Source organism: Grampus griseus (genome assembly GCF_964374135.1).
Source record: "Grampus griseus genome assembly, chromosome: 20".
Lineage (NCBI taxonomy): Eukaryota > Metazoa > Chordata > Mammalia > Artiodactyla > Delphinidae > Grampus > Grampus griseus.
The window spans coordinates 15048748-15076352 of NC_139014.1; the positions used below are offsets into that span (position 1 = coordinate 15048748).

A 27605-nucleotide genomic window follows, 5' to 3' on the forward strand; every position below is an offset into this window, starting at 1 on the left:
GAGAGTAAGGGAAATTTTCATTCTTTCATCTTCCAGTTCTTCTTTGCCACCTCCTAAAAAAAGTTAACGACTTCCTGTAACCCACAGCAGAGGTTGCAAACTCAAATACCTTCAGGATATAAGAAATTTTAATATAGCTGGCATGGCTAGGGGTGATGGTAGCAGGAAATGATAAAGTGTATGTTGAGCTGCAGAATATACAGCCAGGCTGAAGGCACTCTATTTCTTTTCAATGTGCTTGCTAAACAGTTTTTGAATACCTTATCTCAAAAAATGTGTCTACTGTTTTAAAATTAAATATAAGTTGGAGGTTAAGATGGTGGTCTTGGTCTGAGATGCTTTCCATAGTTCTAAGTGAGAGCCACCTCTCAATATGGAGGATCAGGAGGGCAGAAAATAGGGAAGAATGGTCCCTGGATGTAGATGGGAAAACTAGATCCATGTCAGGGTACCAGTGACACAGGTCACTGTCAATCTCAACTGAGGGAAAAAAAGTGCCTTAGTTGGGGCAGGTGCAGAGAAATCTAAGGAACCTTTAATCACAGGACCCCATCTCTTTAAAACAGAAGTGTTTGAATTTCTCCTACTTACCCTTCCTTTCCCTACTTCCTTCCTAAATAACTGCCTTCTTTAAATTAACTCACCTAGAGCCTAAGTTAAAGAACCAACTTTTATGGAATCTCTACAGTTGCATTATTTAGATACCTAGCTTTAGGGTATGGAATGGAAGTTAGCAATAATGTAACTTCCTTAGAAGACTCTAGTCTGATTCTTATTAATTTTGGTTTGCTTAGACTAGTTTTCAGATAAAACTATTACACAGGGAAAACAAACCTAAATGTTTTATTAATTTCTTCAAAACTCAGACAATATGCAAAATTTTGCACGTGGGTGCAATTTTCTGGAGAGGCTGTCCATAAACGTCATCAGTAATCCATATATATATAAAATGATAGTGTTGTACACAATGAACCTACCCAATGTTATATGTCAGTTATATCTCAATAAAGCTGGAAAAGGAAAAAAATGCTCCCTAGAAAGTAAATTTATCTCCTAATAACCCTATACTCTTTTTTTTTTAATTAATTAATTAATTTATGGCTGTGCTGGGTCTTCACTGCTGTGTGCGGGCTTTCTCTAGATGTGGTGAGCAGGTGCTACTCTTCGTTGTGGTGCGTGGGCTTCTCATTGCGGTGGCTTCTCTTTGTTGCAGAGCATGGGCTCTAGGTGCGCAGGCTTCAGTAGTTGTGGCACATGGGCTTAGTAGTTGTGGCTCGCGGGCTCTAGAACGCAGGCTCAGTAGTTATGGCACACGGGCTTAGTTGCTCCACGGCATGTGGGATCTTCCCAGACCAGGGCTCGAACATGTGTCCGCTGCATTGGCAGGTGGATTCTTAACCACTGCGCCACCAGGGAAGCCCCTATACTTTTTATTAATAACTTAGACATACACAAATAAATGGGGGAAAAAAGTCCTACACACACACACACACACACACACACACACCACACACACACATATACACACACACAGACGGTGGTTCTCCCTTGTGCTATTTAGGAATAAAATTTTTATAAGATTACGGACTCTTTGCATTTTAAAAAATTCATTACTTTAGCACTTAGCTAAGAGAACAGGCTTTTAAATGCTTATAATCTTCCATTACAACATCCCACTATTCTGATTCTCTCCCATTGGAAGTGGGAATCACTGTAGAGGCAGGACACCTAGAGATAGAAAGTACTCATTGCTTGGCAAAACTTACACTAGTTTCCTTGCCTACATAATTGCCCCCAATGTACAAGAAGTACTATGTGCACGTCAATGTATGATGAGGACTATTTGGCTGAAATGAAAAGCAGTATTTGACAAGCTCAAGAACCTTAAACGCTTCACTGAAATCTGTAAGACTGACGTTTATCATTGAATGCTCCTTTGGATTTTAAACTGAGGTTTCTAACAACTGCTTTGAACAGACATATGTTTGAGATACAAAATATGGTAAAAATGTGTTACTTGTGTAATACAGTATTTCCATATTATTCCCCTACTGACCTGGATTTCCTTACCCATCGTACAATGTATTCTAATGTGGAAAGCAAGGCATTTATATATTGCTCACAGTAAGAAAAGTATTATCCTCAAAAGTCACCTTTGTCTAAATGGTAAATGTATTCTCTGTTGGCTTCCAAATCTGGAATTTATTCTAGAACCTGCACGTTAAAATAACATGATGTAGTTACCCAGACTTAAAGAGAAAAACACCATTCTAGGAACAAGTATTTCACTGGACCATAATAGTATAGGTTAGGCAAGAAGAAAGAACTACAGACAGTTATTAGAAGGGCAGCAGGGGAATTCTGAATATAAAAGGGTAGGATACCAGGAATACTATGGAACTCTTCTATTGGAAGACAAGGATGAGAAGGATTCATGCTTCCAGAACACAGAAAGGTACATATCAAATACGTAGAAAAAGCAAGGAAAACTCACTGCTTCATTTAAACAACTTTCTTTAAAATTTCAATTTACTCCTTTGAGTGTGGGCTGGACCTGGTGACTTGCTTCTCATGAAAAGAATATAACAAGAAGTGACAGGATGTCACTTTTGAGACTAAGTTATAAAAAACTGTTACTCTCATATTGCTTGCACTCTCTCTGCCTCTTGCTTGCTTGCTCTCATGAAGCAAGTTGTCATGTGTGAGGTGCCCTGTGGAGAAGCCCACGTGGTGAGGAACTGAGGGTGTCCTCTGGTAAAGGCCAGCAAGGAACTGAGGCCCTCAGTTCAACAGCCCATAGGAACTGAATCCTTCCAACAACCACGTGCATAAACCTGAAAGGGGAGCCTTTTCCAGTTGAGCCCTGAGATGACTACAGCCCAGGCTGTCATTTTTTTTTTTTTTTTTTTTTTTTTTGCTGCTCCTTACAGCTTGCAGGATCTTAGTTCCCTGACCAGGGATTGAACCTGGGCCCTTGGCAGTGAAAGTGCAGAGTCCTAACCACTGGACCGCCAGGACACTCCCCAGGCTGCATCTTGACTGCAGCCTGTGAGAGACCCTGACCCACAGAATGCAGCTAAGTAGCATCTAGATTCCTGACCCACAGAAACTGTCAGACAGTAAATGTTGCTGTTTTAAGCTACCAAGTTTTATGGTAATTGGTTATATAGCAATAGATAACCAATACAAGGACCTATATTCACAAGGGTACCCAATAATGATAAACAGAATATAACCAACACTTCCCATATCTTATATATATATATATATATTTTTTTTTTGGTGGCCACAAGGCTTGTGGGATCTTAGTTCCCCAACCAGGGATCGAACCCAGGCCCTTGGCAGTGAAAGCGCAGAGTTCTAACCACCGCACTGCCAGGGAATTCCCTAACTTTAAATGTTATAATGAATCACTCCCTAACACCATACACAAAAATAAGCTCAAAATGGATTAAAGACCTAAATGTAAGGCCAGAAACTATCAAACTCTTAGAGGAAAACATAGGCAGAACACTCTATGACATAAATCACAGCAAGATCCTTTCTGACCCACCTCCTAGAGAAATGGAAATAAAAACAAAAATAAACAAATGGGACCTAATGAAACTTCAAAGCTTTTGCATAGCAAAGGAAACCATAAACAAGACCAAAAGACAACCCTCAGAATGGGAGAAAATATTTGCAAATGAAACAACTGACAAAGGATTAATCTCCAAAATTTACAAGCAGCTCATGCAGCTCAATAACAAAAAAACCAACAACCCAATCCAAAAATGGGCAGAAGACCTAAATAGACATTTCTCCAAAGAAGATATACAGACTGCCAACAAACACATGAAAGAATGCTCAACATCATTAATCATTAGAGAAATGCAAATCAAAACTACAATGAGATATCATCTCACACCAGTCAGAATGGCCATCATCAAAAAATCTAGAAACAATAAATGCTGGAGAGGGTGTGGAGAAAAGGGAACACTCTTGCACTGCTGGTGGGAATGTGAATTGGTTCAGCCTCTATGGAGAACAGTATGGAGGTTCCTTAAAAAACTACAAATAGAACTACCATATGACTCAGCAATCCCACTACTGGGCATATACCCTGAGAAAACCAAAATTCAAAAACAGTCATGTACCAAAATGTTCATTGCAGCTCTATTTACAATAGCCCGGAGATGGAAACAACCTAAGTGCCCATCATCGGATGAATGGATAAAGAAGATGTGGCACATATATACAATGGAATATTACTCAGCCATAAAAAGAAACGAAATTGAGCTATTTGTAATGAGGTGGATAGATCTAGAGTCTGTCATACAGAGTGAAGTAAGTCAGAAAGAAAAAGACAAATACCGTATGCTAACACATATATATGGAATTTAAGAAGAAAAAAAAAAATGTCATGAAGAACCTAGGGGTAAGACAGGAATAAAGACACAGACCTACTGGAGAATGGGCTTGAGGATATGGGGAGGGGGAAGGGTGAAATGTGACAGGGCGAGAGAGAGTCATGGACATATACACACTAACAAATGTAAGGTAGATAGCTAGTGGGAAGCAGCCGCATGGCACAGGGATATCGGCTCAGTGCTTTGTGACGGCCTGGAGAGGTGGGATAGGGAGGGTGGGAGGGAGGGAGACGCAAGAGGGAGGAGATATGGGAACATATGTATATGTATGACTGATTCACTTTGTTATAAAGCAGAAACTAACACACCATTGTAAAGCAATTATACCCCAATAAAGATGTTAAAAAAAATGTTATAATGAATAACTTCCAGATAAGGAAAAAACAAAATGACAAAGAGGATTTTAAGTGACTTAGAGATGAAGGATGGCAGTGGTGATATCAGATACAAAATTCATAAATCTCTAGTTTCTTAGGTATCAAAACACAAGTCAAGGGGCTTCCCTGGTGGCGCAGTGGTTGAGAGTCCGCCTGCCGATGCAGGGGACACGGGTTCGTGCCCCGGTCCGGGAAGATCCCACGTGCTGCGGAGCAGCTGGGCCCGTGAGCCATGGCCGCTGAGCCTGCGCGTCCGGAGCCCGTGCTCCGCAACGGGAGAGGCCACAACAGTGAGAGGCCCGCCCACAGTAAAAACAAAACAAAACAAAAACAAAAACAAAAAACACAAGTCAAGAATAGCTTTCTGTCTCTTCCTTGTTCCCACTGAATTTTTCATGAACATTGGGCTGCCGGAATGTATATACTGTTTAGGAAAAGAAAAACACAAAACATTTTTTTTTTAGAAATAAATGTATAATAATATATAAATGTGAGAGATGTTGTTAGTCATAATAACTGATGTTCCAGACATTGTGCTACGCACATTATGTGTATTATCTTATTTAATCATCACACCCTATGGAGTAGGGTTATTTTACAGATGAGGAACCAGAAAATTAGAAAGATTAAGTAATAAAAGTTATACAGCTAGTAAGTGGCATAATTAGAACTTAACCAAGCTCATTTGACCCCAGGGCTATTTACCATTATGAAAAGCTGCCTCCACTAAAAAAACAACCAAAACCCACAAAACTTAGTATCTATACATGGACTGCTTATGAAAACAGGCCAGTGACAACAGGTTATACGTGTAATTTTATCCTCTTTGCAAAGCGCTCATAAAAAGGATATAACCTTACCCATAACATTCTTAGATAAAGGGTAGTAAAGGCTCTGAAACACTTTAAAAATTGTAGCTAAGAGTTATCTAGCACTAACTATGGACCACATAGTTGTCCTTATTATTTTACATATTTTATTACATCTTCATAGCATTCCTATGATACAGGTAATATTATAATCCCCATTTTACAGATAAGGAAAGTAATCATTCTTATGGTTAAGTAATTTGCCCAAGGTCACACGAGCACTAAGTGGTAGAGTCAGTATCTGAACACAGGCAGTCTGGCTCCAGGGTCTGTTGTCTAAACTAGTGCATTTTACTGCCTCAAAAAACCAAAAGTTAAAACGGTGTTCAGAGTTAATGAAAAAACTGTCCATTTGGATACCTAACTAAATTACGGATCTAAGCACCATACTCACAGCCCAAGTCTTTACAATTTGTGATGCAAAACACCTTGAAACAAGTTAATCTAAAAGTTAGTTAAAAGATGGTTAACCTTTTAAATAATGATAAAATATGAATCAATAAAACAACTGAAAATGTTCAAAGTGAAAAGTTCTATTCAACAAAGCATCTGTCCATGGAAAGAACTTTCTAACATGTTAAGAACTTACTACTGGATAAGGAAGTGTGCAGATGAAAAGCTATTTATTTTCACATTCTAGCTCTTTGGTGTGTTTATGTTCATAATCAGTTTTCAGGCAGTATCTCTCATACTTAAAATATACTGAAATTATTCCTGTTTATCTCTCTGCTTCCTATCTCTAGTTGCTATACTGACTTTCATATCCCGATTAGGGCAGCACTGAAGTTCATTTATACCCTTCATCCGATTTACAAGTCTGTCCACTATCCAACTTTTAGGTGCTTTTTGTTGTTGTTCTAACAGTTGTACCATTAACAACCTTCATTTCATGTCAACCTTTATAACAGCATTTCTTTTTTCCTTTTTCGTGGGGGTGGGGGGAAGTATGTGTTACAGACCATTTTGAGAACCTGTTATAGGAAGAAGTACATATATGCATATAGAATGGTGTTTGTATGTAATTTTAAGGAGTTTAGAACCCGCCTCCCTAAAGCTCACCTGTTTAATTCAGGTTAAAAATCTTGCTGTATACTTATTGTGTTTACAACATAGTAGACTTAAGGAATACAAATACAACAACAGAAGACGTGAATTACAAGAAAAAGGCTTCTGGTATCCATATACCAATCAAAAATCAGAGGGTTTTATGTCTAAAGTATAAAATTCATAGCCAAAAGAAAAAAAAAAAAAGAAGCATGCCTAACTATTTAGGATAAAGATAACATTTGATAATGTTTTCAGGAAAAACATGGAAGGAAGAATATGAGAAAACAAATCATCCTTTTCTTCTAAGTGGAATGACCATGACTATATAGGAGTTGGAAAAAGAGGATTCAAGGAACTACTCACTTTATGTAAAATATTTCATCTATCAACAGTGGTTTGTACTTGTGCTATAGAGTACCATGCTGATAAGAAATCCAAATGAAAAATCCTTTACAAATTCAAAAACTATATAAATATGAGTATGTACTTTCAAATAAGTATCATAAAACTCTCTTCCATTCTTGAGTTGCAAATACATCTTAATTTTGTTGTCACCTTAAATAACACTGTCCTTTGAAGGGCAGTGCCATTTTTAAAGAGATTTAAAAGAATTTATTACAAAAAGATTAATCTCAAATTCCTCTGAAAGTATCTGCTGTGGATAAAAGCCTGTCTATTTTCAGAACACTGGTCTGGACTTTGGCCCTTAACCTTGCACATGTAGTCAAAAGTCCTACAAAACTGGCAACATGGCCTGCCATCTGCATCAAGGGTCATTTCTACACTTGAAATTATGTGTTATAACATGCAAACTAAAAACTTAAAAAACTAAGACATAAGGAATGTTGCTATCCTTTAGCAGCACCTGATTACTGAAAAATTTCAATACAAATTCATTGCAGAAATTTTAGAAAATGAAGAAAATTATGATGATGATGATGCTGAACAACAATAACAGGAAGGGTGCTACATATCTCGTTTGTTTTGCCTGAGCTAATCATTTGTCATATACATTATTTTACTTAATCTTAACAACTCTACGAGATAGATTTATTGTAAAAAATAAAAAAAGACCTACTTTTATCACAATCTTATAGACAAGGAATTTAAGACTATGAATGTTACATGTATTCACATAGCTAGTAGGCGACAGAGTCAGGAATTAAACTCACATCTGATTTCAGAACCAGAGCTCTCATTCACTAACATATATTGCCCAATAAAGAAAAGTAAAATCATCTGTAACCCCACCAGCCAGATACAGCCACTGCCAACGTGATCATTATCTCACCAATGCTACTTTCTCCTCTGACACCCAAACAATCCCAATTCTCTCCCTCTTCAGGCAACCGATGTTAGTTTGGGGTATTCTTCTGGACATTTTCCCCTTTGAATGTGTACTCATGTATCTATACAAATATATACTTAATTTGTTAAATTATATAAGTAACATCATGTTACATGTAACGTTGCTGTGATAGGAAACAGAGGCACAGAGACGTTACATGACATGCTTAAGATCACAGAACTAGTTAGGGGAAAATCATAATTGAAACACAATAAGACACATTTGATTAAAAATGACCCTAAACCTTTACACCTTGTTTTTCCTGATTGTTTAGAAAAATTTTAAAATCTTGTGTCATACACCTCAGGATCATCACTATGATAATAACAGAATTAGATAACATTTATAAGCATTTACTATAAAACAAGCATTGTGCTAAGTGCTCTAGATTTATTAATCTAAGGTTACCATTTCCATTTTTACAACTGAGGAAACAGGCTTAGACAGGTTAAGTGACTTGCCTAAAATCACACAGCTAATAACTAATGCTGTAGGTAGAAAAGTCAGAGTGTAGGGTGAGCATGTTCCTTTATTTTGGGAATTGTTTTATTGAAATCACTGATATCAGTTCGTTACCCTAAAAAGAGAATACAGCCCTGTCTCATATGAAAAAACTGAATTTTCTACTTTTTAATTTAAGGGTCAGTCAAGGGGTGCTTATAGAATTTACACAGCAATAGAATTAGGGACAATGTATTTCTGGACTATACTGTGTCCACTTCAAGAGTTCAACAATAAATCCTGCTTGTGACCTTCCACAAATCACTTAAATTCTCTAGGCCTAATTTCCCCACTGTAAGACGATTATCAAACACAATTCACTTGACCTCGCCTACTCTGGTAGTTCAGTTATATAACATCATCAATCATCTCCATGGTTCAGCTGCAGAACCAAAACATACTGTTAACTTGTAACTTTTCCTCAGGTTTTCTGCATATAACAAATCTGATTTGAGGAAGAGTAAAACAAATTAAGTATTCTAGAATCTAATGCTATGTAGACTGAATCCTTCAGTTTATTAGACAAATATTCTGGATCAACAGCTATATCCCATTGCAGCTTTCCCTAAACTTTGCAGACCAAATATCAACAACTTGCTCTGGTTTGATCCACAGTTTCCTTTTTCTTGTAGGACAACACTGAAAACTAGTCATGGGTACACAGACACCATGTACAAAAACACAGATCAGGAAAAATATATGTCAATTTCTCAGACACAAAAGCTTTATTCTTCCCACCTAAAATACAGGTAGCAAAAGGTTTAAGTTAATAAGGAAACATCCCCAATTACTCCCCAGAAGTCAACAGCAGAATGAACCCTATAGGTTTGTAAGCAGCCTCCAGCAGCCCTGTAACCCAGTTGGTTCTCCAAGTGTGGCACCTCAACCAGCAGCTTCACCATTAACTGAGAGTTTGTTAGAGAATTGAATTCTCAACCCACCCAGGCTTACTGAATCAGAAATTCTGGGGGTGGGTCTTGCAATCTGTATTTGAACAAGTCCTCCAGGTAATTCTTGAAGCATGCTAAAATTTGAGAACTATTGCTCGTTTTACCTTTAGCTTAGGACTGTTGCCTCTGTCTGATATCCTATTTTCCTAAATCTGCATGTGATAATGAATAAAGCAGGTGGACAGGAAGATTTCAGATCACTAGCTTTAACTGCACTATTATGCATGAGTATACAATAAAATATGATCATTATTTGGTTAATATATCCTATGCAAGAGAAATTCAAAGAGGATGGATTATTTGTTTGCTTTATGAGTCTACTAAATTCATTTGTTTATTGTTAATTTTTGGTACTATGTAGAAGATAATAGCTTCAACCCTCAAGTCACTAATCTTATCTCAGTAGAAACTTATTTCCACAGAGCTTAATAACTTTCCTATAAAAGAACAAATCATTAAAAAGTTTCTGTGCCTTAAATCTATTTCAGATAAGAAAAGGAGAGACTGCAGTGTATGGCCATTAACATTTTGGCAATATGTTTTAGTTTCTTCCCGGTTTCCTGAAAATCTTAACTGAGGTTTAGTTTGGTTCAATTCCAATTCAGCAAAGATTCCTGCTTGTGGAAAATATACGTAAGTAATAACACGGACAAGATTTTTCACAGTGATTCAGCACTGGCAATCTAACCAACAGCAGCTACCTTGCTTCTTGACAATAACAAAAACTAGATTAGATTAAGGATGTCAGATGGGCAATCAGGAAGTGAAAGATTAGTCTCCCTACAATCATTCTGATTTGCAAATCTGGAAAAGAAAAGGCCTCTGATAGGGTTTCTCTTCCAAAACTCAATGCAGGAATAGAGAATTAGTGCATTTATTTATTTTACTTTATTACACTAAAATTTGCGTAATGAAATGCAGAGCATAATATTCCATTGCCCAAGAAATGTGACAGTACCTCAAAACATGAAAAAATCTTGTTCCTTTTAGAAATAGAAAAGCTATTCCTAACACATATCTGCGATTGATTTAAACTGAATAGTCACTTACAACAGTGGATGAAGCCCAAGTTTCCGCAACCTGCAAGTGAAATCCCCTAGGTCTTTCAATATTCAAAACTGATTCATAGAATCAAACGTCTCTGATTAGGTTTGGCTCAAGTTTTTGCCTACTGTCTTTTTTTAAAACATGTCTTATTTGGCTTCAGAGTTATAGTATCCTGCTATTTCAGATTACAGCTACTGATAACTTCCCTAGAACTAGAAATCACCTTATTCTGCTGATCTGTAATGCTGTAAATATGTAGTAGTTGCATCCACTGGGCAATTTTAATGAGCAGGAATAAACAAAAGACCTAAAACCAAGTCTTGTAAAGTTTTTTACTGAAGCTCTGATCTGTATACTCAACTAGAGCTGTGAACATTTCTGACACAGCTCTACAGACTCACTGTAGAGTGAGTGTAAAGGATGTTGCCAGGCAACTCGTCTAAGTTTGGAAGAATCTAAGCCTTGATAATGAGTCTGTCTCAGGTTTGCTCCCACACAAGAAGGGTTTTAGTGAACTCCCACATGTGCTTACAGGCCATTCATGAGAAGAGGTATTTCTAACAGTGAGCGTCCAGGAGTCCAAATCAGGAACCTATAATGTTTCTTTTTTAATTCAAGTATAATGTTTCCAACATCACAACTATTTTCTGTAACTGTCCAGAAAACCAACAGGGATTAGGCAAAAAAGGTCATATGCAAAGGGCCAGTGTTGAATGAACATTTTTATTCACACTTGAATGTTCCTGACTGCACATGGCCAAAGCAAAATTTCAAGTATCTCAGATCACAAAAATCACCCTGAAAACGTATCTACTGAATTATTTTAATTCTTTTGAAAATTATCTTTGAAGCTGTTTTCAATACTTACATAATTATATCAATAATCAAAAAGGATGTTCAGTAAAAACAGTGCTCTAGTGAGGAGAATATGCAATCACAGTTGCAAAAGAGGTAGCGGCTATGTTTTTATGAATAATATACGTGCAAAACACTGCTCCGCTTGATGGGCCTGATCCAAACCTCCCTCTTTCAAAGCAGATACTTTGCATGCATGCTTACCAGGGCAGTATGCATCCACGTCCAGTTTCTGAGCTGAAGTGAGGGTTGGTGAGCCAAGCTCGGATTCTGGAATTCGTGGGCTCTCAACAAACTTTGCCTTCCTCAGAGGGGCTAAGGACAAAAGAGAGACAGAGAGAGAGAGCGAGAGAAAAAAAAAAAGAGAGAGGAAAATAGAAAGGAAGGAAGAAAGAAAAAGGAAAGAGAAACAGAGGGAAAGAGAAAGGAAAGAGAAACATAGAGGGGTCATGAGTAAGGGGAACAGCAGGCAACAGATGGAAGCACTTAAATGAACGACACACTCTGTCAGACTCAGATCAGGTTACCCTATTTTTTTTGTGCCAGAAAAAAAATTAACTGCATTCTACATAGAGGAGATGGGTCTTGTTAAAAAGTCACTGCACACTGGAAAAGCTAAAATCTAATAATCAAAACTATGAGCATAAGTTGTAACTGTCTATCACCTTTAGCTATTTTCTCTCTCCTTATAAAGCAAGAGCTTTCTTATTTTGTCTTCCTTTGCCGTTAAATACAGGTATTGACTGAGTAAAGTATAGGACTAAGTTTTAAGATTTTGTTTATAGTAATTGTAATCAAAAGTCTTCTTTATCTAGAAATAACTATTATATAATACTGGGTTGTGATAAATACCTTAAGTAAGATTAATCTATTGATATTTAGCTTAACAAGGAAATCAATTATCTAACCGCTCAGCTGTTAGGTAAGAAGTCAAAACTGCTAGTGGACTAAAATATTAACTAGGCCATGCCAGTTAACAACTGGATGCTAAAGATAAAGAGATGTGATTTAGTTACAAATATAATCATGAGGTCTATGGAACAGTAATATTGCATGCCATGGAAAACATTCATTCTTGTAAGAAATGAATGAACGAAAAAAGTATAATTCATGAATTGAAAGTTTTCATATTGAAAGCTCATATAAATTTTATTTAATGGTTTTAAGGGGAAAAGTTAAGGAACATTATTGATATACATTTAAATAATCAGTTAAATATATTAAAAGTTATAATTATGAAGATTGCTTTGGTACTTTTAAACTGAGTTCTATTAAATAAACTGTAATAGGGTGAAAGTGCTTAGCATAATACTGGTGCAAAAGTAACGGTTGAATCTGAAACTGACTTATATGCATTACACACATCATAACTATAGGTGTCCCAGACATGTGAGTGCTTAAGATCACATTACTTTTTTCAAAAGTTTCTGCATGTTCTTCAAAATCCTCATCCATTACTGATTCACAGGGGGATTTTAAGTTATTCCTAAAACACCCTGTAAAAAGTAATATAAAACTTTGTCATTACAATGACCAGAATTCTCCTCTATTTTCTTTGGAGAACAAAAATATAAAGTTTTTAAAAATAGAAAATATTTTTGATATGTGCCAATACTCAAAACCTGCAGTCAACTAAACCACACTTTAAATCTTAAGGTATGTATGTATATTTTAAGTGTATGTTAAAAAAAACAAATTAAAGCCTTACTGTCTCCATGGCAACAAAGGCTAAGGGTGCTAACAGTATGGTTCTCTGCCAAAAGCAAGCTCTGGAATAGCAGAACCCTCACCTCTGATGAGAGGTAAAACTTGAGCCTATTTTTAAAAATCACTATCACAAACGAAGATCTCAAATGATTTATACGCAAATCTGCAGGCTACTTATAGCCAATATTAGAATCTCTTTCACTCTAATCTCACCAATTCGAAACTAATGAAACATTTTATTTATCCAATATTGCTTTGTATAGGAGAAATTATTATAATTTAATTCTTAAATCTCTTAAGTCCTTTACTAGAATTTTATTATTCTATTTTATCATGGCAGTAGAATGATTATTTTACCTGCTGAGTTCTGACAAAGACAACCCTGGTCCCTGTTCAAGGGACTCTATACATCTAAAAATCTTAGTAACAATTTCTATAATGAAATTTGGGGCTAGTAGACAGACAGAAATCAGCAACTTAGGGTAGATATGTAAGAAAGAAATTGAAAGATGGCAGGAGAAATTGAGGGAGGTATGAAGAACGTATTAAGAATTATGAGATGGAGTAAAGGGGGAAAATCAGGATCCTAGACATCTGTGAAACTCAACACCATGCAGACTTCTCTCTTTTCCCTTCTCAGGGAATCCCAACTGTTACCTTTATAGCTCATACTGGACATTTAATTCTGTTTTTCTACCTTCGTCTCTAACTGTGATCCATGGGACACTGTACATGTCTAATAATGAATTTTCATTATTCTATAAGGTAGATAATAATGTCACTCTCAGTCAAATTACAGAAAACTAGTGTTACCTGTAAGTCAATCACACAGAGGAGGTACAATCACAGGCATGACAGATTGTCCAATAGTCTTAACACTACTTGGTGGAGAACATAACAGGTCAACATGGAAGATGGGACACAGTATTTCATTTGGAAGCCTAGAATTCCAATATATTTTATTGTAAAATAAATGGTATATAAGATTAATCAGATGGGTAAAAGAAATCTTTGTCAAAAGGGTTTACCAGATTTTTTTTTTTTTTTTTTTTTTTTTTTGCGTTACGCGGGCCTCTCACTGTTGTGGCCTCTCCCATTGCGGAGCAGAGGCTCCGGACGCGCAGGCTCAGCAGCCACGGCTCACGGGCCCAGCTGCTCCGCGGCATGTGGGATCTTCCCGGACCAGAGCACGAACCCGTGTCCCCTGCATCGGCAGGCGGACTCTCAACCACTGCGCCACCAGGGAAGCCCTTCCAGATTGTTTTTTTAAAAAGTTGTTGAAATGAGATGCGTAGGGGACTCTAAAGCCAAACCAGGTATTTTATTATGATATGAGAGATAACAGGAAACTACTAACAACAATGGGAATATGATTCTTATGCTGTAAGAGACTTGAGTTTGGGAATCTGGCAGAGTTGAGAGGAGGATGCATACTGGTTAAGAATATGGGTTTAGTCATTTCAAAGATTGAGGTTGTAGCTCTAGTACGTATAAGTAATAAGAAACTGGGCAAGTTAGTTAACGTTACTAAGGCTCAGTTTTCTCAAAAAGTCACAGTATTATTATGAGGCTTAAATAATTCCAAGCATGTAAAGTACTTAGCATAGTGCTTGGATATGATGATATAGTTCATCTAGGAGTTTATTAAGACATGGAGCAGGGAGGGCAATGGCTATGGAAAACAAAGTAAGCATGGGGTTCCAAGACATAGCGTGGAGGGGTAGTATAGCACGGTAATATAGTAACGAGGGGTTGGATAAGAGAGGAATGAAGGGTCTGAGCCCTGAAACCAGAAAGCCTAAGTTAGATCCCATCTCTTCCACTTTTTCCTAGCTGTGAGAATTCTTCTGTGCCTAAGTTTCTTCATCAGCTACTTGGAGCTAATAACAGCAGCTACACCATGGGGGAGTTGTTAAGGATTACACTAATTAATTCAAATAAAATGCTCAGAACAGCGCCTAGAACAGAATCACTCCTCTATAAATGTTAGCTGTTTTTATCAGTTTCTGCTGTTGTTGTCATCATTATCACCGTCACAGATGCAGCACTATTTGGAAAGTCTGAATGTGTGTGTGAGGGGGGTAAAACAAAGACCTTTAAGATGGCATGGCGGAATGACAAAAATGGTGATATTACCAATTTTGTTTTTAAAATTGAGAAGGGAATAATGTTGAAGAAAACATGTTATACCTTAGAAGGTGGTAGAATACCCAAATCAAAGTGGTCTAGGTTAGACAATGAGAAATATGTGGGTACATAAAGAAAGTTAAACACTATGATTTAGACCACTGGTTCTCAAACTGTGGTGCCTGGACCAGCAGCATAGCATCATCTGGGAGCTGGTTAAAAATGCAGATGATCAGACCCCATGTCAAATCAGCTGATGATCAGAAACTCAAGAGGGTACAGTCCCAGCAATCTGTGCTTAGCAAGCCCTCCAAGTGATTCTGAAGCACACTGAAGTTTGTAGACACTGAATTAGAGAGAGAGAGATCTATAAATACCTCATGAAAACAGATCATTAAAAGGCCTTTTCTAAGAAAAAAGTTGAAAGAAAACAGAAATCAAGGCCTCATCTCTGAAAGAATTAACGTCTATCGTGAAAGTTAGGATTTCTTCTCAGTCACTCTTTTAGCAATGTAACTCTTGTGTTATGGTTTTTTTTTTTTTTTAAACAGTTCCAAGTAATAAAGTATCCATTATTTGGGGCCTATTTTGAAGAGAGACCAAATATGTCTGTACTCACTGATTCTTACCAAGATCATTGAGGGGTGGAGGACAGGGTAATAAGAGCACTCAGATATATCACAAAGAAATGTTAATGGTGAAAGAGAAAATCCACCTATGGAGAGCCTCTGTAAACTGAGATGCTACAGATGATGCTCAAGCACACCTAATTCAAGCAAGTACAAAGGCATTAAAATATAAATTTTAATAACTATTGAAATATTTGTCTTTGATAAAAGTTTCATAGCAAAGGGGAATTTTTAGGGATAAACTGTCACAAGACTCAGATACTCATGGAAGAATGTTATGGGGGCAGATAAAATAAAGCAAGGACCAGGAAAATGAGAACTGAAGGATAAATATAAAGGTGTGCAGAACATAAAGTACCAAGAAAGTACTTTCACAAAGTTGGTTTTGAGATTAAAAGCATATTCAGTAAGCTTCATCTAAAAACAAATTCACTGTCAAATGAATATGGTATCTACTAAATGTGAAAGGAGGGTAAAATGATTTTAGCTATAGGCAAGGAAAAGAAATACAAGGCACCCAAGTTAGAAAGGAAGAAGTAAAATTATCTTTGTTCGCAGATGACACAATCTTAAATGTAGAAAATCCTAAAGATTCCACTAATAAATGAACTCAGCAAAGTTGTAGGATACAAAATCAATACACAAAAATACACTAACAATGAACAATCTGAAAAAGAAATTAAGAAAACAATTCAATTTAAAATAACAAAAAGAATACGTAGGAATACATTTAATCAAGGAAGCTAAAGACTTGGAACACTGAAACTACAAAATGTTGCTGAAAGAAATTAAAGACACAAATAAATGGAAGGATAACCCTTGTTCACGAATTGGAAGACTTAATGTTGTTAAGATGGCAATACTACCCAAAGTGATCCATAGATTCAATGCAATCCCTATCAAAATCCCAATGACACTTTTTGCATAAATAGAAAAACTCATCCTAAAATTCATATGGGTCTCAAGGAACCCTGAATAGCCAGAATAATCTTAAAAAGAATGAAGTTGGAGATCTTAAACTTCATGATTTCAAAACTTACTATAAAGCTACAGAATTAAAACAGTGTGGTACTGGCATAAGGACAGACATATAGACAGTGGAACAGAATAGAGATTCCAGAAATAAAACCTATGGTCAAATGATTTGACAAATGTACCAAGACCGTTTAATGAGGAAAGGATAGTCTTTTCAATAAATGTCATTGGGAAACTTGGATATGTGTATGCAAAAGAATGAAGTTGGACCCTTATCTTATACCATATACAAAAATTAACTCAAAATGGGTCAAAAACCTGAATGTAAATTAAAGTTGTAAAATCCTTAGAAGAAAACATAAGAGAAAAAGATCTGAACTATAGAATTGTTAACAAAGTAGAGAGAAACAGTGGAAAATTTATCTGGAAAGAGAAAACTGTATTTTTAAAAGTTTTTAACAGAGCTTTCATAGGCAGAATCTTAGGACATTCATAAAATTTTCGTTCCTAAACGTTTATTAGAAAATAAACCTTTCAGTAAAAATGGATTTCCTGGAGTGGGGGTGGGAAAAAGGGGTAAAAGGAAAGAGATTTGAGAAATTCTTTATTTCCTCCTTCTTAACCCCCAATCTATGGTGAGTTTAAAATCGGGAAATAGGTGGTAACAGCATCCTTCCAATTTATCTAATATCCTGATTGCTTGTCATAATTGTGCTTCAATGGTGACATAAACCACACCTTGAAGAAAGAAAGAATGCCAAGGAGCTTTTCTTTTTTAGTTATGCACCAATAAACAAATGAATCCCCCAAAATAGAGGGAACAAAAACTAAAAAAAACTGAGAAAGAAAAACCAACAGAATTTGACAATTTGACACATGCTAGATGTAAGTGAAACACAGATAAAGAGAAAACTATAATTCATATAGTTCCCCATTTTTTGCAAGGAGAAAGTATCCGTCTATAGAAAAGAAAATACATATAAAACAAATGAACACCCTCAGAGGCAACCCAGAAAGAGGAAATTAAAACGTGACACGACAGTCTTTATCAAATAATGGCTAGTCTACTACAGAAAGAGTTTCCGACTCATTATAATGAAAAATAAAACTTTGCTGCTCTAACCAATGACAAAATTAACATAATGCTGGCAAAGTATTTTTCTGGTTCTCTTTTCTTCTATAAAAGTATTAAAAAATGAAGTATATGTTTTACACATTTCTCTTTACCCTGCTTCTTCCCCAAATACCATGTGTTACCTTCTTTAGTCTCCCCACTTTCCAGACTCTAAGCTACAAATGAAAATTGTCGCATGTTGTTTTACACCCAGACTATGCAGTGAAGTATCAAATAATTAGAATGCATTTATTTTAAATCTAAATATATATTAGTATAGCTAGAAATACAATATTTATTCTTGACAACAGACTATTAGAGATCTGATGTCTTTGAAACCTATACAAATATAAGTGAAATATGAAATGTGTGCAGTGTGACAAAGTCAACTATGTTTACCAATACAAATATCAGTTAGTGTGTGGTCACCTGGATAACTAGTGGGTGGGCTCGCCTGTGAACATTTCCTATCTCCGCTGATCACAGTGAACAGCTTTATAAAGAAGGAATCCAGAATTCATTTTATTTGAGCAAAAAAGCAACATTGCATAGTTTAACCGTTTCCAAAACTAACAGCAACTACATCTACTTTTTTTTTTTAATTGAAAGGTAGCTGATCAGCATCAACTTACAGCATTATGGTCCCACTGAAAGTAAGGACTGAAAAGAAGGTCCCACTTGAACATAACACAAAGAATACAGAAGCTATCCAAGTACAGAGAAATTTAGCAATTTGAATATCAAAATAAGTTCTTTTAAAGTACCTATCACCTAAAAACTTTAACACTAACTTCCTAATAATGAAAACAAAACAAAAAACTCTGAAGAAACAAAACCCAAATAACTGAAATGACATTAAAAATTTTAAATTTATAAAGAATTCAATAAAGTATGGAACAACTATTCACTAACAGTGACACAGCAAACTGCTACAAATAACAGTAAATGGAACTTGAGATATTACATTGGTATATTTATTTATTTACAAGTAACAACTTCAAAGCAATAGGATGCCTCAAATACATTCATAAAGCTGTCTATCCACCAAAATATAGAGGTTGCGAGATCAGTGCTAAATTTTTTTTTAGTACTTTCTTCTTCAGAAGTTATAGCTGTGAGGTATAAATTTATATATAAGCACATATAGCTGAAAACTCTAACATGAATCTAATTTCTTCCTACTTAATTTTTTCATCTTTAAGGTACCCCTTACTTAAATAATCTTGTAAAAAAAATACAACATAACAAAGGCACCTCCTCTACTAGAGATGCTAATAGGTAATAAAAATGGAGGCATCAGAATACATTTTAGGGATTATCATAATCATTTGACAGGATTAGGATACTTCACTAACATGAAAATTCATATTTACTCAAAACGTAAATTTAATCCTAAATGAAAGTTTTACATATAAATACTGATACTTTTAAAGTGAGAATTCTTTTTCTTAAAAAACTGCATACAACCATTTGTAAACCAATTCCATACAAAAAATTCCATAAGAGCTCTTCCATTCAATTCAATAAATGCTATTGTGTTCCTACCATGTGCAAAGCACAGTACTAGACACTTCAGGGGATTCAAACATGATTAAGGCAGTCTCTGACCTGAAGGAATGCAACAATGGGATAAGACAGAACAAGAACAGCTATGATAAGAAGCAGAGAAAGTGCCATGAAAAAAGTACAAAACTGAAGCTATAGGGTTTAAAGAAGAGAAAAATGTACATATCTTCCTCAACTTATGATGGGGTTATATCTTGATAAACGCACTGTAAGCTGAAAATATCCAAAGTTGTAAATGCATTTAATACACCTAACCTACCAAACATCATAACTTAGCCTAGCCTACCTTGAATTTGCTCAGAACACTTACATTAGCATACAGCTGGGCAAAATCATCTAACACAAAGCCTATTTTATAATACCGTGTTGAGTACCTCATGTATTTATTGAATACCATACTGAAAGTGAAAAGCAGAATGGATGTTTGAGTAGAGAATGGTCCTAAGTGCACGAGTAGTTTACCCTCATGACTGCCTGGCTACTGGGAGCTTTGGCTGCTGCTGCCCAGCATGGCAAGAGCATATCATACTACATATTGCTAGCCCAAGAAAATATCAAAATTCAACGTTCAGGGTATGGTTTCTATTAAATGTATATTGCTTTTGCATCATTATAAAGCTGAAAAATCTTAAATAAAACCATCATAAATCAGGGGAGCATCTCTACTTCAGAATGTCTCCCAATTCAGTATGAAGTTTAATAAATATAATTAATTTTCTATTAAAATCAAAATTACAAGGTTAATTTAAGAAGCTAATTTTGAGAGAATTACTAATCTTGCTATCACCTTTTTTAAAGTTTCAATGAAGAGTTTTATGGTTACAATAGTTGAAAAGGTACTAGGGGAAAAATGCTCAGTATGTGTTTTTAAAAAGTTGAAAAAGAACAAACTAAACCTGAAATCAAGCAGAGAAAGGAAATAATAAAGATTAGAGCAGAAGCATTAAATAGTAAATAAAAAAACTGAGGATTGAGGACAGTAATGAAATCAGAATTTAATTCTTTGAAAAGATGAACAAAATGAAAAAGTCTTTAAAAATGGGCAGAAGAACTGAATAGACATTTTTCCAAAGAGGAAATGCAGATGGCCAACAGACACATGAAAAAGATGCTCAACACTGCTAATCATCAGGGAAATGTAAATCAGAACCATAAAGAGGTATCACCTTGTACCTGTCAGAATGGCTATCAACAAAAAGAACACAAATAGGGCTTCCCTGGTGGCGCAGTGGTTGAGAGTCCGCCTGCCGATGCAGGGGGCGCAGGTTCGTGCCCTGGTCCGGGAGGATTCCACGTGCCGCAGAGCGGCTGGGCCCGTGAGCCATGGCTGCTGAGCCTGCGCGTCCGGAGCGTGTGCTCCACAACGGGAGAGGCCACAGCAGTGAGAGGCCCGCGTACCGCAAAAAAAAAAAAAAAAAAAAAAGAACACAAATAACAAATGTTGGTGAGGATGTGGAGAAAAGGGAACCTTTGTACACTGTTGGTAGGAATGTAAATTGGTGCAGCCACTGTCAAAAACAGTATGGAGATTTCTCAAAAAACTAAAAGTAGAACTACCATATGCCCCAGCGACTTACTCCTAGGTATATATCCAAAAAAACCCGAAAAAACTAATTTGAAAAGATACATGCATCCCAATGGTCCTAGCAGCATTATTTACAATTGCCAAGATATGGAAGCAAACTATATATCCATTGACAGATGAATGGATAAGGATGTGGCGCAGGCGCGCGCACACACGCGCGCACACACACACACCCCCCAGAATACTACTCAGCCGTAAAAAAGAATGAAATTTTGCCACTAGCAGCAACATGGATAGACTTGGAGGGCAATATGCTAAGTGATATAAGTCAGAGAGAGAAAGAAAAATACTGCATGATATCACTTATATGCGGAATCTAAAAAATACAACAAACTAGTGAATATAATGAAAAAGAAGCAGACTCACAAATATAGAGAACTACTGGTTACCAGTGGGGAGAGGGAAGGAGGGAGGGGCAAAAAAGGGGTAGGGGACTAAGAAGTACAAACTATTAGGTATAAAATAAGCTACAAGGGTATATTGTACAAGACAGGGAATACAGTCATTATTTTATAATAACTATAAATGGAGTATAACCTTTAAAAATTGTGAATTACTCTATTATATACCTGTTAACTTATATAATATTGTACAGCAACTATACTTCAAAAAACAAACAAAAAAGATGCACTGTATTTTAAAGTTACATACAATTTTCAGATTTTACAAAAATAAAAGGATTTATACCTAAAAAAAATTTTTTTTAAATCTTAAACCAGACTGACCAAGAAAATACAGCAAAGACACAAAACTTATGAATGAAAGAGAGGACATTGCTATCAACTCTACAGAAATGAAACAGATTATAAGAGAATGTTATGAACAACTTTGTGCCAACAAATTAGACGGTTTAGATGAAATGGACAAATTCCTGACACAAATGATCAAAATTAATGCATTAAAAAATGGAAAATCTGAATAGACTATTACATGTAAGGAAATTGAATTAGTAATTTAACATCTTCCCATAAAGAAAAACCCAATCCTAGTTGGCCTCGCTGGTGAATTCTACCAAATATTTAAAGAAGAAATAAGAGCAAACTCTATCAGAAAATTAGGAAAGAAGTTGGGACAGGAGCCAGAGACCTAGAAAAACAGGTTAGTTTAGGTACATGTGGCTAGATTTTGTATCAACAGTCTACAAGAAATCTGTAGTGATATGTATTTAATTTATGAATTTAGTTTATTCATATTTAGCTTAAGCACTTAAATAAATATCATCACATTTTTGCCTTGTTTTAAAAATTAGTTAATATGACACCATTTTAAGTTTTATCAAATAAAAAAGTTTAAAAACTAAGCTTTTTCCAATATTACATCTATTGATAATAGTTTTCTTATAAAGCGTTATAAAAAATTATAATTTTGCTCTGATCTTATTTGGTAGTTCAAAGCAAAATTAAGTACAAAAAAATCTTGTAGAAAGAGCATTCCAATAGTAGAAAAATATGCTTAAACTTTGTTTTAGAAAGATCAGTGGGAAGGGTAATTCTGCTTGAGACTTGATTAGCCTCTTCTGTTAGTGAAACTAACTTCTTGCTGGAGCCTAATTCTAATGCTGGGTACATAGCTCTAAAAACAAAATATCTCACTTTCAAAAAGATATGCAACAACCAACAGAACAACAGCTAACATCTGTATAACAGTTTACCTAACTCATTCAACGTTCATACTTCATGATGAACACATTAACCTTGTTTTGCAGACGGGAAAATAGAATCAAAAGATCTCTTGCCCAAGATCACAGTATTCAAGTGGTAGATTACAGACTTCTGATTCAGAATATTATTTCACTCACAATATAGTTCTTCAAAAGGTGGCACTCATTTTAGGAAGAGATGATTTTACACAATCTATAAAAGTGGCAGTACACTGAATTACACAGTATGGTAGACTTTACAAGTGCCTACCAGCATCCTGCAGCCTCCATTCCTTTCTAGGCACAGGGATGACTACAACTGCCAGCTCCTGTGACGTTTAGGAAGGACTATGTGCCTAGTTCTGGCTTAGGAAATAAGAGCAGAGGTGACACAGTCCCTGAATGATTTTACAGTCTGTTTCTTCCTCTGGCACAAAAACCACAGACAGGTATCATGTTGAGATGGTGGGGACACAAGATTGAAGCAGCCTGGGTTGCTGTGTTATTGCATAAAGGACAGCTGTCCTGGAAAGTTGCCCGGGCTTGCTGGATAAACTAGAAATAGACCTTTGTTGTATTAAGCCACTGAGATTTTTTTGCGGTACGGAGCCTCTCACTGTTGTGGCCTCTCCCGTTGCGGAGCACAGGCTCCGGACGCACAGGCTCAGCAGCCATGGCTCCCGGTTCCAGCCACTCCGCGGCATGTGGGATCTTCCCGGACCGGGGCAGGAACTCGTGTCCCCTGCATCGGCAGGTAGACTCTCAACCACTGTGCCACCAGGGAAGCCCAGCCACTGAGATTTTTAAGGTTCTTTGTTATGACAGTATAGTCTAGCCTATTCTGACTAATGAAATAGCTACAATGTTATTCCCTTTTCAATTATCTTTCAATTCTTCTGAATATGTCAAGAAGAAAAATGTAATGTAGTGTTAATACTAGCTAATCCTCCTTTTTAACAAAGAGGGAGAAGAGTTTAGTTTCAGAGCCATGTGAAAGTATTTAGCTAGAATTAATGTTCTAGTTAATCTTACAGTTATAGCATGTGATACTGAGTTTCCAGTTTGACTAGTAATATAGTTTCTTTTAAAGTAAATTTATTTAAATAAAAACATGAAATTCAAAGAAAACATTAGATTAAAAAAGGGTAAGAGGAGATGTGGCAAGAACATGAAGATGCTCTGCCAGTGAATGAAACTTCAGACAGTGCATTGTACCAAACTGTAGCTCAGCAGCGTAGCTCTTGATCTGTTTTCAATTCATTCTACGTTGAGTTGTTAGCAAACTATTTAGGCAGCTACATTTAAATTGGTATCCAGCATGAAGGGATGAATAGAACTGATAAAATATTTTGGTAATATGAACAATCTATAACAGTCATGACTGGGATATTGGTTAGGCATTAAAGATAAAAGAATCAGGAGACAACAGTTGTAAATGGTGAGAACAAATTAATAACTTAAAAAAAGACTTATATGAATAGATTTATGGTCATTTGAGCAATCTAGTCATTTGATTAAATAATCAGAGCAGTTGCCTCTTTAAATTTTTTGCCATCTTTTCAGGAGGGCCAATCCAATTCCACATACTTGTAATAGCCACTGATGGCACCGTCAGAGGTCAAAAGTGGGGAAAGAGGAAGCACAGAGTGAATCAGCTGTACATACAATACACAAACTCTGAAGAACCTACATACAGGGTTATATTGTGGCATTCTTAGACAAGTGTGGTCTGTCAATATAGAAAAAGCATTAATGACTTTATTAAACTGAGAATAAACCATCAGGTTGTTCTTAGAGGTAAACAGGTGATTAGAGGGTTCTAACACTATAGTTTCAAAATTGTGCTACCGCACTTCATAATATGTAAAGGGTCTCATATGCTCACTCACCATACTTGCCACAGAAAGAAAAACCCTTGAAAAATTTGCCTCTTGTCATGAAGAAAGAGAAAAGGAAATATAGAGAAGATGGAGAAGAGAAAAGTATTTTATTTCAGGGAGATAGTAGGAAGGATACAGATTGACAGGGAAAATGGGACAGGATATGGGAAGTACATAGATTAAAGCAGCCCTTCCCATAGTTCAAGCAGACTAAGAGCCAGCACCAGAGCCCAAAGGAAGGCAGGTGTTTTCATCTTAATCAACTGGTGTACATGCAAACTGGCTGGTAAAGACTTAAGTCTCTCAAGCCCACTTTTAGACTTATGTATTCATAAAAATTATGGTCCTCTCCCATAGACATATAACCACAGTTACAGGACAATCACGGTTCTTCTTTGTATTAGGGTAAACCAAGAGCCCAAACAAACAACCCTAAAATCTCAGTGGCTTGAGACAACAGAATAGAGTTCTCATTCAATGTGGATGCTCAGTAAGAAGCGTCTTATCTTAGAGGCTCAGAGTTTTCTGGTGTATTCTATTCATCAAGCTAAAGACCAGGGGGAAAAGGGAAGAACTGCATATGTGACGTTTTTACAGCCCAGTCTGGAATTGGTATATATTATTTCCACTCATATTATTCAAAATTCAGTCACATGACACACTGATCTGCAAAGAAGGCTGGGATATATAGTTTATCTGTGTGCGCAGGAGGAAAGGAGAATAGGTTTTGGAGAACGCATAGTATTCTTTGCCACATTCTACAAAGCAGCTTTGAAATTCATACAAGTTAGATGGAACTTTGTTCATTAGTGGAACCAATGAACAAAGCAGCAAATTCTATATAAACAGCCCCTTTCTTTCTTTATTTTTTTTAAATTAATTTTTGTTGGAGTATATGGCTTTACAATGTTGTGTTAGTTTCCACTTTACAGAATCAGCTATAGTGAATCAGCTCTACACATACATATATCCCCTCTTTTTGGGATTTCCTTCCCATTTAGGTCACCACAGAGCATTGAGTACAGTTCCCTGAGCTATACAGTAGGTTCTCATTAGTTATCTATTTTATACATAGTATCGATAGTGTATATATGTCAATCCCAATTTCCCAATTCATCCCACCCACCCCCTTTCTTTTAAATGGGCTGAACATACATCACCGAGAATTAGGAGCAGCCTAAACCTACACGATTATTTTTATCCAAGTATAATGCTTTAGACTACGGTGCCTAGAACAGTGTCCGCATGTGGTACCTGGTTAGTAATTATTTGCTAATGAAGAGTATATAGTAGAAAATCAAAGCAAAGCCAGGCATTACAAATAATAGTTTTAATAAAGGAATGTCTTAAAAAGTGAGCTTTAAAAAGCACTTGTGGAAATGTTTATTGTAGCACTATTTACAATAGCCAGGACATGGAAGCAACCTAAGTGTCCATCAACAGATGAATGGATAAAGAAGATGTGGCACATATTTACAATGGAATATTACTCAGCCATAAAAAGAAACGAAACTGAGTTATTTGTAATGAGGTAGATGGACCTAGAGTCTGTCATACAGAGTGACGTAAGTCAGAAAGAGAAAGACAAATACCGTATGCTAACACATATATATGGAATCTTAAAAAAAAAAAAAAGAACCTAGGGGCAGGATAGGAATAAAGACCCAGACGTAGAGAATGGACTTGAGGACACGGGGAGGGGGAAGGGTAAGCTGGGACGAAGTGAGAGAGTGCCAGGACTTATATATACTACCAAATCTAAAATAGACAGTTGGTGGGAAGCAGCTGCACAGCACAGGGAGATCAGCTCAGTGCTTTGTGACCACCTAGAGGGGTGGGATAGGGAGGGTGGCAGGGAGACGCAATAGGGAGGAGATATGGGGATATGTGTATATGTATAGCTGATTCACTTGGTTATAAAGCAGAAACTAACACACCATTGTAAAGCAATTATACTCCAATAAAGATGTTTAAAAAAAAAAAGGTTCTGATGAACCTAGGGGCAGGACAGGAATAAAGACGCAGATGTAGAGAATGGACTTGAGGACATGGGGAAGGGGAAGAGTAAGCTGGGATGAAGTGAGAGAGTTGCACTGACATATATACACTACCAAATGTAAAATAGATAGCTAGTGAGAAGCAGTTGCATAGCACAGGGAGATCAGCTCGGTGCTCTGTGACCACCTAGAGGGTTGGGATAGGGAGGGTGGGAGGGAGATGCAAGAGGGAGGGGATATGGGAATATATGTATACATATAGCTGATTCACTTTGTTATATAGCAGAAGCTAACACAACACTGTAAAGCAATTATACGCCAATAAAAATGTAAAAATAAATAAATAAATAAAGTTAAATTTTGTAAATAATGTGCATTAAAAAAAAAGCACTCGTGGATAATATAAATGTTAATCACACTATAAATCATCTCACTGAGGGCTTCCCTGGTGGCGCAGCGGTTAAGAATCCGCCTGCCAATGCAGGGGACACGGATTCGAGCCCTGGTCCAGGAAGATCCCACATGCCGCGGAGCAACTAAGCCTGTGCGCCACAACTACCGAGCCTGCACTCTAGAGCTCGCGAGCCACAACTACTGAAGCCCGCACGCCTAGAGCCCGTGCTCCGAAACAAGAGAAGCCACCGCATGAGAAGCCCGTGCACCGCAATGAAGAGTAGCCCCTGTTCACCGAAACTAGAGAAAAGCCCGCACGCAGCAAGGAAGACCCAACGCAGCCAAAAATAAATGAATGAATGAATGGATGAATGAATCATCTCACTGAGAGACTTAGACTTCCAGAAAACAAACATTGTATAAATCATCATTATAATTAGACTATAATTATTTAACTTCGGCTTTATTTTCCATAAAAATTATCCAACGAAATATGCTGAGAACATAGTCGAGTTAAAAGGGAAACACTACAAAAGAAACTTTGGCTGTGTCCAAGCTCTTCCACATTCAGGGATATTTGAAGGATGCAT

At 36.6% G+C, this 27605-nt stretch overlaps 1 protein-coding gene across 3 annotated transcripts in view; it reads right to left on the reverse strand.

Annotated features, from left to right (window-relative positions):
- Nucleotides 1-27605, reverse strand: part of TANC2 (tetratricopeptide repeat, ankyrin repeat and coiled-coil containing 2) — a 320473-nt gene that overhangs the window by 169670 nt on the left and 123198 nt on the right. The window contains exon 4 of one of the 3 annotated variants that reach the window (XM_082679738.1): nt 11608-11718. The exons of the other annotated variants lie outside the window; for them this stretch is intronic. Coding sequence (XP_082535864.1) covers nt 11608-11718 — 111 coding nt within the window. The remainder of the gene's footprint in view (nt 1-11607; nt 11719-27605) is intronic. 3 annotated transcript variants of the gene reach the window in all.